This window comes from Macrobrachium nipponense, chromosome 43 (assembly GCF_015104395.2).
Source record: "Macrobrachium nipponense isolate FS-2020 chromosome 43, ASM1510439v2, whole genome shotgun sequence".
NCBI lineage: Eukaryota > Metazoa > Arthropoda > Malacostraca > Decapoda > Palaemonidae > Macrobrachium > Macrobrachium nipponense.
In genome coordinates, this window is record NC_061104.1 from 35745669 (window position 1) to 35758775 (window position 13107).

Here is a 13107-nt window from a genome sequence, read left to right on the forward strand (position 1 = left end):
AATATCAAAAAGGTAAGTACTAGATTTTTCAATTTTGCTCTAACTGCCTTGATCTCTTATTCAAAATTGTACCTTTGACATCTTTTGTCTGAGGAAGCTTGTTCAATTCCACAGTTAGCACATTTAGGGAAATTGTGACAATCTCCATGTGAATCTTGTCCACAGTTGACACATACCTCTGGCTCACTTATCATTTTTATTTAGAATCCTTTTAGAAGGATGAGTTTGTAGAACTGTTCGTTTGGTTGAACAGTAAAGTTGCCCGAAGTTGGCTATCATTGAAAAATGTTCTACCTGTTTTTGTGAGAAATAGAGTAAAGGAAATAAACTATAATTCCAGAGGAGGTCTTGTCCTATGTGCCTACGGATGATAACCCCAGTGGCTGGTTGACACGTGGGGAAAAGGACAGAAATGATCTTGGATAGTTCTTTCTGGTGGAAGGGACCCCCTTGGTTAAAAAATTCCTCTTGGCCAATAAATAGGTCATGAGTGGGTGAATCACTTGTACAGTGTAGGGAAGAGAACATTTTGGTCAATACTGTAGAATTGGGAGAGATTCAGCGAGGTCAAAAAGGTCTATAGGACCACAGCATGGATCCTATGATTTTTTTTTAACAATTGTAAGAGTTCAACCAGTGTGAAACTAAGTGAATTGTCCTTGGAAGAACTCCAAGAGGCAAAGAATAAGGCTATTGTCCTCATGCAGAAGGAAATTTTCCAAGAGGAATATGAGTTTGATGTAATTCCTCCATTACCAGAGTTCAGGGTACAATGTAAGCAACCTTTTAATACCACAGGTGTGGATTACACTGGCACATTATGGGTTAAGGGAAATGGACAAAGGCCTAAGAAGGCTTATCATTCTATTTACATACCCGATAACCAGAAGCATACATGTGGAACTAGTTGATAATCAGTCCTGTGACTCGTTCCTCATGAGTTTTAGAAAATTCTGCAGCAGAAGAGGTTTCCCTGCACTCATGTTGAGGGACAATGCCAACAGGTTTGTAGTGGCATCAGAATATCTTAAAACCATGTTGGAGAATCTCAGGAGACCATCTGTTGGAGATACAGTGTAACTGGAAGTTCATTCCAGCAAGAGCACCATGGTTTGGAGCTACGTATATGGGAAAGGCTGATAGGTCTTTTGAAGTCATGCCTAAAAAAGATCATAGGCCAGGCCTTACTCTGCTTTGAAGAACTGACCTGTGTATTTGTGGAGCTGGAAGGAATCATTAATGATAGACCATTAAGTTACACACCTGGGGACTTGAATCAGTTGGAAATTTTGATGCCTAACCATTTGATTTTTGGAAGAAAGCTTGAGTCCTTCCCAAAAGAAGTAGTAAATTGGGAGGAGATATCTTGAATGTCAATTAAAATGAGTATGTGAATAGTAATATGAGTGTTGTAGTGGAGAACTTAGGCTACGATTTGGTTATTCACGTTTCAACTCACTATAGGCTATACATACAAGCCCTTGTGATTTGAAATGCTCTACTTATTACTAAGCGAGGAAGGAGCCATTGCTGCTAACAATGAATCCCCTGTCTTTAGCCTGTGCTGTATTGCCTTTTGCCTTGCAAGAAGATGTCAGTGGTGAAGGAATAATGTCATGGAGCCAAGGGCTTCTTGGATCAGTATTCAAAATATCCAATAAGTGATAACTTTTAGATCTTATTAGGTGGTTGTTGAGACCACCACAGCTCCCACTATTCTAGCAATGGTAATGGCACCCCTCCTCAATGATCAAGACTGTGAAAAAGCTCAGAGTGGTTTAAAAGAAAGAAGGAATGAAACTAAATTGAAAGTTGAAAGATTTCCAGATGGAATATGAAAAACTCCACGTAGTTGCACTATGAAATGCTTGTTAGGAGAGGGTTGATAGTAAGACAGAAGAAAAAGAACAGAAAACAGATGTAAAGTAAAAGGCATAAAAGTGGTTGCAACCAGGGGCTGAAGGGTCACTACAAAGATTCTCTAGCGCCCAATGGGGACCATGTCAGGCTGGGATGCAGGATAACCACTCTGTCCCTGGCAATATCTCGGAAATATAACGGCTTAGAGCAACTTCCTTTTCACTAGGGGACCTACAGGCTGTGACCTACTGTACTGCCTACTAAATCAAGCTACGGTCGATCCTCTTCAATCGCAATACAGTAATTTCTGGGCTCAGTCCGTGTCGCTTCGTTAAATAATCCCTTAAGCTCATTATTTCTAGGTAAATGATACTAACTTTACCAGAGAAAAAATAAAAGAAGGGGATGTCAGAGTATCTGACTCGCTCACCCTAAATAAAAAGAGGGTGTTGGTATGGTACTGGGGCGAGTGAGACCACTACCACGGACCTCTTGTCATTTAGAATTCTCCTTCAAATTCCCCTCCCGAGAGAGCTGGTACACAGCCGGCGCCAGCAACTACTACTACACACCCACCCACGCCGACAGCAGCACTTCTCGTGACATCCTTTTCGTTAGCGACATTCCACACACACATGGTTTTTCCTTGCTCTGTGTTTTGAATCCTGATTCATTCCCTAGAGCCCATGACATCAGGGCAGTAGCCACCTCTATTAATTACTTCCAGCATATGAATTTCGATGATTTAAAAAAATACACTGGCTGGAAATCGCCAACAGTTTTCAAACGTCACTACTTGAAATCCTTGGAATCTCTTAAATTTCCGGCAGTGGCAGCGGGAAACATAGTTTCTCCTGACACTGTCTAGTAGTTGTAGTCGAAGATCCAGATCTCCTTTCTACCTGCCTCACTAATATTTTCCTCTAACACTATCGTCAAGCTCAATCCTGTTTTGAGCCTTAGCTGCCTAGAAGGCTATATATTGTGATGTGTTCCTTATTTTTTTGCTAGGGGCACTCACACTTGTAAATAATATTGCCAATTGTGACTATTTGGTGATGTTCTCCCTTATTTTTATGCTAAGGAGACTCACTTATATTATGAATGTTTAATAATTATAGTCTTAAGGACTATTCTGTGATGTTCTCTCTTATTTTTATGCTAGAGAGTCTCACTTGTATATACTGATGTTCAATAATTCTAGTTTTAAGTTATCATAAGTTAGCCTAAGTGTAATTTTAAGTCCTACTATATATTTTAAGGCTAACACATATTAAATTGTACTAGTTTAAGTTTAAGTATGATAACTTTGTAAATATTTCAAAAACTAGATTAGTATAACTATTTTTGTTTTCTTTTCGTTTTCTTGAGACCTTATATTGTTTCTTTTCCAATCTTGTGGCGTTTTTTTTTTTTTTTTTTTTTTTTTTTTCTAATTCTCTGGTACAATTTCATGAAGCGACATGGACTGAGCCCAGAAAAGGGATTTTGACGAAGGAAAAGTAGTAGCAGACGCATTCACCTTTGGATCGGCTCTCTCAGGTGGGGGATTTTGATGTGGGAAGTTCTAAATGGCAACAAGCTCGTGGTAGTGGTCTCACTCGCCCCTGTTTCCATACCGACACTTCTTTTATAGAGTGAGCGAGTCACTTATACTGACATCTTCTTGAATTTATTTTTTCTCTGGTATTTATTAGGTTATTTACCTTAGAAATAATGAACTTAAGGATTATTTCACAGGGCGACACGAACCCATCGCCCAGAAATAGATTTTTCCTACGTCAAAATCCCTTTTCTGGGCAAGGGTCCGTGTCGCCAAGTGAAATCCCCCCCTGTTTATCTCCCACCCTTGCGCCCAAGATTGGTCTCTAACTTCAAGGATGGCCACGAGAGGCGCTGCTGTCGGCGTGGGTGGGTGTGTAGTAGTAGTTGCTGGCGCCGGCTGTGTACCAGCTCTCTCGGGAGGGGGATTTTGGTGAAGGAGAATTCTAAATGACAAGAGGTCCGTGGTAGTGGTCTCACTCGCCCCAGTACCATACCGACACCCTCTTTTTATTTAGGGTGAGCGAGTCAGATACTCTGACATCCCCCTCTTTTATTTTTTCTCTGGTAAAGTTAGTATCATTTACCTAGAAATAATGAACTTAAGGGATTATTTCACTGGGCGACACGGACCCTTGCCCAGAAATAGATTTTTCCTTTGTCAAAATCCCTTGTTTGGGGAACACAGTCTCTGACAAACACCCTGTAAATTTGAAAATTTCTATTAAAGAGACATTTCCAAAGAAAGCCAGAGAGATGCCCACCTTCTGGACATCATGTGACAGGGCAGCAGTGTGGGTTTCCCTTTTTAGTTAGGGACACTAAGATAATTCTAAGGCCATGCAGTGAGAGCAACTTGTTAGTGGTTTATCAGTAACACTGAGTTTCCGCAGAAAAATATGCGATTTCCTCTTCAGTGGGTCTTCATTCTTGGTTAGGAATGCCAGGCTAGGAGATAACAGCCTGTGACAGCTGGATGTGTAGGTAATAAAGAGTTGTCCTTGTCCAAGTATGCCAAGTTCACTGATCTCCTGATGCCAAGTTGGACAAATGAAGTCCATAGTTTAAACACCAAGTACCTAGCAATGTTAAATGAATAATTCTTATGTTGGACCAGGCTTTAAAAATACACACATTAAAGTCATAGCTCAGAAAGTACAATAGGTAGGCAACTTACTTCCTGGTGTGAGAGATATGAAAATGGATGGCAATGGGTAACACCATTCTGAAGGAAAATTAAAACAATGGACTATTGGGAAATCTTGGCAAAGAAAGATTCTCAAAGCAAAACAAAGTGGTCTTTACTTTTAGCAAGACCTACGATAACAATTTACAGTGATTCACCCACCCTTAGCATTGTTAACAAATCTGCAGAATGATGTTGAGTCATGATCTTCTGTTTAGCTGTTGTAAGGCAGGATAAAGTGCCTTCCTGCCTTGAGTCCATTTATATTCCTTCACTGTACTAACTATAGCACTGTTCTGGCCTACCAGTTATGAGAGAAATCATGGTCTGTCTTATGGAGCCACAGTGGGATCATAAGGTTAACTACAGCAGCTATTCTATAACAAAATAATTATAGATATCTGACCATGCAACTTTTTGATTCTCAATTTCCTTCATGAATATTGCATATGTTAACTCTGTTTATTACCTCTTCACCACAATGTCTAATAAACGTACGTAAACTCTTCTTGTTAAAAATATTTCTCAAGAAAACAAATTGCAAAACTTTAGAATTTTAATTCTATAACCAAACATCATTTCAAGTACATTCATGGTTTTATATAAAATAGTATTGTACATTATATTTTTATATAAACATTAATCTTCTGTGTCAAATTTTAACATGTATTTTTAACATGAAAAAAAGCTAATTAGCAAACATACAAAACTGATCACTATTAGTCTTAATCCTTCTTTCCAAACATCTTCCTGTATCTCTCTGCCTGCTTGTCTGTAGGCCTGTTGAGGAAAAGACCTACTAGCAGAGCTAAATGGCAAGCATGAAGGAGAGATGAGCTCCACCAAGTAGATGGATAGGTATTCCAACAGAGCTCGATCAGTCCCAGTATTAAGATCCTGAAAAATATTACAATTCAAAACATCAAATACTCATGATAATGTATCAGGTAGAAACCATCATTGAGTAAATATTTCTCTATAAATAATACATTAATTTTTACCAAAACTAAGAAAAGTCAAGCAGTTTTACATGAAACAGATTTCTCCTGTTTGACAAATAATTCTTTTAGGTTGAATTCTGCTACAAAAGTTAAATATTATCTGAAAAACATCCAGTAAACAAGAAAAGTTTTGGCTCAAACAAATGTCTGAAAAACCTAATGGTTTCAACAGACTATTGCACTCACACATAAGCCACATTCATCGTTCTGAATAATCATCCGCAGCAGTCTTTTGTACAATTTATAAAGGAAAGCTGGTAGATCTGCACACCGACTCCAGGGACCCAAAAGTTCCAGCAGTCAATTGCCTCACTTTTTCCTGTCTGGTGTGTTAATCACAGCACAATTCTCCAGGCTACTGACTGTTACATGTCAACTTTGGAAGTACTTAAACCTATATGCCAGTGCTTCATGTAATCCTTTTCATAATTTCATCTTTTCACTTCATTAACTTTTCAAAGTACAGTTGAACCTCATTATACAAAGGTAAGGTGTTCCAAGACTTCTTGTGCAGCCCTACAACCATGCATGATTGCAAACCTCTTATGCAACATAGATCACACAGATAATCTGTGTATGCCTATATAAACCCCAATACACCTCTTACTACAACCATTTCTGGGCTCGATCTGTGTCGCCCAGTGAAATGTCCCTTATAGCACTCATTTCTAGGTATAGATAAATGCTAAATATACCAGAGAAAAAAGCCATATGGAATGCCAGAGTTACTACCTCCGGCTCGCTCACCCTCATAGGGTGTCGGTATAGCACAGGGGCGAGTGGAAACCACTATCACAGATGCTTTGCCAATTAGATGTCTCCTCTCTCAAAATCCCCCTCTAGAGAGGTGCCGTTACAACGTCTACCTTCCGCTCGCTACTAATACCTCTGACAAGAACCCTCGTTCCTGAATTAACACTCTTTGTGTTCACATGCTCCGTTTTCGCTGTTTCCAGGAAGTGTTTTTGCGGGGCATCATGTCTTCCCTACACCAAGAAACTTCTTCTTCTAAGTTGAGTATTCCATTTTTTGTTTTTTGAGCACGATGGGGCAACGATGCATCCAATATTTTGCCCTTATTTTAAGACTCTTGTTCATGGGAGCTGGGCATGACGCCTCCTCCGAGTCAGCCATTTTGGATGCATGGTTGGCCGCGTGCGCAGTTATAGCAGATTTTTATTTCGCTATGTAATTTTGTTCACCGTTTAGCGCTTCACTACATACGCTACTGTTTTCGTATATTTTACCGTATCGCTCCTGATGAGTACTGAGAGCCTTGTTTATTACGGTTTCATCCTTACGTTATTAGCCTATTCTAGGGCCTTTATCGTTATCCTCAGTCACTCAGGAGCGAGTTGGTTCCCTTTCGTGCGTACGGTGATATGCTTCAATTCTACGTTATGTGCGAGTATTGTGGTTTTGGCATCCTAGGCTAGCCTAGCGGTTCGCCAGTTTAGTTTAAGAGGCGTAGATTCCTCATTCATTCGCGGTGCTCATGCATGTATATTTCTAGTTTACATTTTGATTATAGTCTTGTATTGCTATTTGATGAGGTTGGAAGTTTTTCACGATGTCCTACCCTAGCCTATCCGACCAGACCTAGGCTAGCTTTTGGAGGGTTGGCTAGGCGGGTTGAGTATTCCCCCACCCTTAGTGGCTCCTAGTACCGCCAACCTGACCAGGCAGATATGTTTGCTTGGAGGGTGGCCCAGGACTAGAGAGTTCCTCTCTTGTTACGTATGTAGGGGCTAGGCCTATCTTACCTGACCAGATCAGTGGATTTGATTTTGGAGGGTTGAGTTAGGTTCTAGGCATCCTCTTCATGACGTCCTTATAGGAGCCATCTTAGCCTATCTGACCGGATTTGTACCAATTTCGGAGGGTTAGGCTGGGATCTTAGCTGGATGCGTTTTTCTCCCCCCCCCCCTCCCTTTTTTCGTCAGTACTTCCAATAATTCCTCATCAATTATTTTATGAATTAATTTTTGTTGAGTGTAGCCTGGGCCATTGCCCCCTTTAGGATGTCAGTTGGCCTACCATCTTCTGCCCCCTTTAGTAGTAGGCTAGTTAACGGCTTCTCAAAAAGTGGTATACACTGTTCGGTTGCTGTGGCCAGGCGATCACGACTCGTCAACTCTCCTCCAGACATTCCCCCCTCACCCGCCCCCGTCCCGGACTCATTACGGCGCGGCTTTGTTAGCTCGCTGCCCAAGTAATCCTACCGATGAACAACAGCTAGAGCATAGAGCATGGTCCTGGGGATTAGTCGGAGGAGATTGGGGGATTAGTAGATTATGTAATCTCTGTTGGTATGTCTCCGAGCCTATGTTTTTTCCGGCGAGGTGTGGTCTACCATCACACCCGCCAGGAGGCTATATGCAGGAGTTTACGTACCGCTGCTTCCGCCGCTCTGTTTTCCATACTTCTCTAGTGTTATCTCTGCTTCCCCACTCCAGTGGGGGCAGAACTAGGCTTAGAGATGCGTTTCTAATTGACTTGGAGGTGGGGTGCCCAGCCGTCCTTTATAAGCCGTATGGGCATGAGGTCTGCCGGTCTCATGCCAGCTGCGCCATCCACCTGGAGGGAGCCGTTGGTCCTGGCACTCAGAAGGGCTGCTCAAGTGTGGGTTACGGGCCTTGTTAGGAAGGAACGTAAACAGACGATGTCGGTAGGATAGGCATTCCTCGCCTCAGTGTTACTCTGAATTCTATGTTACGCATATCGATTGCGCATAGTCAAACTAGATAACGAGAAAAGTCCCCGACAATGGGGAACCTGATTTGATTATCTCTTACAAGTTGATCTGTCGTTCATGGCCTCCTCGATGTCGACCCTTAAGGCCTGGGTAGGGGGGTTTGGGAGAAACGTGGGATCCGGCCAACCCTACGTGCTGTCGGAGGAGATGTGCTCCCTCCTCTACTCGAACGCTAAGGTTTCAGCAGGAGTAGCGGCGGAAATAGCGGCTCCCATCATAGAGCGGATCTGCCAAGAGACCCAAGCCCCTCCGGAGGACCAAGAGGGCTTGTGCAATGATATGACCGAGGAGGTGGCGGCCATCAGCCTGCACCGGGAGCCCATGACCATCGAGGACCAGGAGGAAGGTAGGGAGGTAAGTGAGGCAGGTAGTCGTGGGGCTAACGTTCTCTCCTTCAGCCCAACTCCTTCTTCTTCTTCTTTTCAGGGCTTCTCTGGGAAGTCCACGACCTTTGGGAATAGGTCAGGCTCGGTAATCCCCAAGGTGAAAACCTTGAAGACGAAGTCTCTGCCGAAGGCGGTTAGACCAGCCAAGCCTTCTCCAGCAGGCTCCACCAGGTTGTCATTGGCCCCCAAACCTTCGACTTCCTCGGCCAAAGCTACTCCCCCACCCAAGGGGTTGAGAGCTAAGACTTCTATAGCCAGGCTGACGGAGTCCTGCTTCGATCAGGAGGCTTTTGCCACTCTTCTCATGCAGAAGATGAGCGAAGTAGTGGACTCGAGACTTCAATCGATGTCCACTCAATTCGCCTCGGGTCTAGAGACATCCGGACAGTCCATCCTGTCTCTGGCCCAAAGATTACAAGCCCAGGAGGAATTGGTGACTGGATTTATCCAGTCCGGAAGCACACCGCAGTCCTTTGCGGTGCCGGACGCATCCAAGCTCCCACCATTCGAGAATAGCAACCCATGGCAGTTGGCTCTACATGCTCCATTTTCAGAGGGCAGGCTTACAATTGAGGGTTGCGGAACCCGACCCGTGGAAGACTATGAGTTCAATTCCCCCTCCCGGGCTACACTAGGCTAGCCGAGGAAGCGTTGGTCAGGGTAGACAAGGTCCCGAAAGAGACAGTGATCTACCCTAGAGATCAGGCTCAGTCGGCATGGGTCCGCACCCTTACGGAATGGGAGTGCATCAACACCAAGTTGACGCCTCCCAAAGGTTGGTATACCATGTTCGTAGTGCCAGATAACATCCCGACTCCTTGCACATCAAAGATCGCAGAATTGACACTGCAAGCCGGAATGGAGGATAAACCCATCCCTCAGCTAAAAGAGACGGAGGCTACCTCTTTGCTCTTTCCCGGAGATCTGGAGTGTTGGGCTGGCACTCCGGCAACGTTCATGGTGGGCAAACTCGACCCGGAGTGTGCCTCCACACAATTCAGTGAACGTTTGCCTAGAATTCCGGATACCTTGATAAAAGCAGAATTCGAAGCAAGATGTAGGCTGAGCAGGTCAATTAACTCAGTCACCATTGCAGAGTTGACAGCTTCTGTCTTTGCAGAGGAACCTCTATTCTGGGTCCTGACGAAGTCGCTGCTGCAGACTTATCAATCGGACCTGTATGATTTTATAGTGGCTAGACGAGCCTGTAGGAAGCATGTCATTGCTACTGCCTCCATCAGGCATGAACCTAACAAGCTCATAAAGGCATCAATCTGGGGAGCCAACCTCTTTCCTGTGGACGTGGTTAACAGCGTCCTCAATGAGGCGGCTAGAGCTAACCAGAACCTTCGTGTCCGCTGGGGACTTCCCTTCAAAAGGAAGTTCGAGACCCCCGGACCACAAACCAAAAGTAGGAAGAGGCCTAGAAAGTATCAGCCTTTCCAGACCTCTCAACCTCAAACAGTGGTACAGGCAGTTCCTGTCTCCCAAATGAGCAAGCCTTCGACATCCAAGGCACAACCACAACAGCAGTTTGTTCTGCTGCAGAGTCAAACGACTCAACAACCCTCGAGTTCGGCTGCCCTTATGACTTCCCCAGCCTTCAACGCCTCCTTTGAAACACAGGGGGTGTTTCGAGGCTATAATAGGCACCCAAGGGACAGCAGAGCAAGAGGTGCTTACCGGCAGAGAGCTGGCTCTAGAGTTCTCTCAAGAGGCAGAGGCTTCCGAGGAGGCAGAGGAAGTAAGACCTCAACCAGTCAATGAGTCTCTCCAGGTAGGCAGGAAACTGTACGTACCTCTCCCGGGACCATTGGACCTTCAGTACGTGGGCCCACAGTATTGTATCAAAAGGTCTGGGGTGGAGATGGAAAAAAGGGCCTCCTCCACCAGTCAGTTTCCATCAGATTCCAATGACACACCTTCTAGACTATGCCAAAGACCTTCTTCAAAAGAAGGCAATAAAGAAAGTCAATTACCTGAAATTTCAAGGACGTTTGTTCAGTGAACCAAAGAAGGACTTGGACAAACGAAGAGTGATTCTAGACTTGTCCCATCTCAACTCATACATTCAATGCGACAAGTTCTGCATGCTAATCGTCTTGCAGGTGCGGACCTTACTTCCCCGTGGGGTCATCACCACCTCTATCGATCTTTCAGATGCTTACTATCATGTACCGATAGCAAGAAACTTCTCTCCATACCTAGGCTTCAAACTAGGGAAACAAGCTTACTCGTTCAGAGTCATGCCATTCGGGCTCAACATAGTGCCAGAATATTCACCAAATAGGAGAGACAGTAGTACAGGAACTAAGAGCTCAGGGGGTGATGTTAGTAGCTTACCTAGACGACTGCCTCATTTGGGCAACCAACGATGAGTAATGTCTGAGTGGTTGGGGGGCTACTCTCAGTACAAGAAAGTTCAAGGAACATGGCGACAGCATTCCCCCAGTTCCACATCAACGTACTAGAGGCAATGGCCATTTTCCTGACCCTGAAACGACTAGCTCCGGCCAGGAACATTCATATCAGATAGTCTCGGACAGCGCAGTGATAGTTTATTGCATAAACAGAGGAGGCTCTAAGTCAAGCCAAATAAATCATGTGATGATAGCAATTTTTTCGTTGGCAATGAAAAACATTGGCACCTGTCAGCTACTCACCTGGCAGGAGTACAGAATGTCATCGCAGACTCACTGTCCAGGACAACTCCGCTGGAGTCGGAGTGGTCCTTGGACACAAAATCATTCCATTGGATTTGCAAACAAATCCCGGGCCTTCAGGTAGACCTGTTCACCACGGAGTCAATCACAAACTTTCTGTGTTTATGTGGCTATCCCAATCTGGATCCTCTGGCTCACGCCACAGATGTGATGTCCATAGACTGGAACAATTGGCAGAAGATTTACCTATTTCCGCCAATAAACCTCTTGCTGAAAGTTCTACACAAACTCAGATCTTTCAGAGGTCAGATAGCATTGGTAGCACCCAACTGGCCAAAGAGCAATTGGTTCCCTCTTCTACTAGAGTTGAAACTCCGTCCCAGACGGATTCCCAACCCAAAACTGATTCAAATAGTACAAACTCGGACTGTGTCAGCTTCCTCAAGAATTCTGAATGCCCTAACTTTATGGACTTTATGAAGTTTGCGGCACAGAAGGGTGCTAATATTGACCCACTAAACACCCTGTTCGTGGAGTCAGACAAAAGAGAATCAACACTCAGGCAGTATGATTTGGCAGTAAGGAAGCTAGCCATCTTTCTAAAAGAATCAGATGTCCAGAAGATGACTACGAATCTGACAATTTCATTTTTTAGAACTCTGTTCGAAAAAGGCCTAGCTGCTAGTACCATTACTACAACTAAATCTGACTTGAGGAAGATATTTCAGTTTGGCTTTAATTTTGATTTAACAGATTCGTACTTCTCGTCTATCCCTAGAGCATGTGCTCGTCTGAGACCGGTAGACCGCCCTCACACGGTCTCCTGGTTTTTAAATGACGTACTCAGGTTGGCTTCAGATACTGATAACGAACTATGCTCATATATAAACCCTTCCTCAGGAAAACATTATTTTTAATGAGTCTGGCTCAGGCGCCAGAATATGTGAACTGTCGGCTCTCTCCAGAGAACCAAATCATATTGATTTTTTCTCCTGTCAGGAGAAGTTCTGCTCTCTCCAGATCGGAAATTCTTAGCAAAGAATGAAGACCAACAAAACAGGTGGTCTCCATGGAAGATTGTCCTCTTCCACAGGACCCATCATTATGTCCTATTATTACATTAAAATCTTATTTGGGCAGAACTTCTAAAAAGTCTTCAGGTCCTCTTTTTATTAGAGAGAGGTGGAACCATTTCCTTGAAGGCCATCAGACAACAAATTCTTTATTTTATTAAACAAGCCAATCCGGATTCAGTCCTCATGTCCATGATATCCGGGCAGTGGCTACCTCAGTTAATTATTTTCATCATATGAACTTCAAGGATCTTAAGAAATATACGGGTTGGGAATCCCTGACAGTATTTAAACGCCACTATCTGACAACTCTAGAGGCCCTTAAATACTCGGCAGTGGCTGCAGGGAACATTGTCTCCCCTGATACGGCCTAGTTATGTAACTCTAAATCTGAATTTTATCATTTTGCTATTAATTATCTTTTGGTACTCGCTCTCACCTACCTGCCTCGCTTGTAATCTCTGCCTTTCCGCCTTTTGTTCCGGACTGGATTGCTCATCAACCCACTCCTGTACATGTACATAGTTCATTAATATATTTGTTTTTATATGTTGCATTTTTCCATGATAGTATGAATTTGGTCATATTAGGTACATTTTACCATTTGTTATCCTTACCTTGGTTATTAAAACAATAATTTT

The 13107-nt window shown here is 43.6% G+C and overlaps 1 protein-coding gene across 1 annotated transcript in view; it reads right to left on the bottom strand.

The window, feature by feature from the left end:
- Positions 1 to 5130: 5130 nt before the first annotated feature.
- Positions 5131 to 13107, bottom strand: part of LOC135213647 (lethal(2)neighbour of Tid protein-like) — a 229336-nt gene continuing 221359 nt past the window's right edge. Inside the window, exon 11 of the mRNA XM_064247689.1 lies at positions 5131 to 5485. Coding sequence (XP_064103759.1) covers positions 5314 to 5485 — 172 coding nt within the window. The 3' untranslated portion in view covers positions 5131 to 5313. The remainder of the gene's footprint in view (positions 5486 to 13107) is intronic.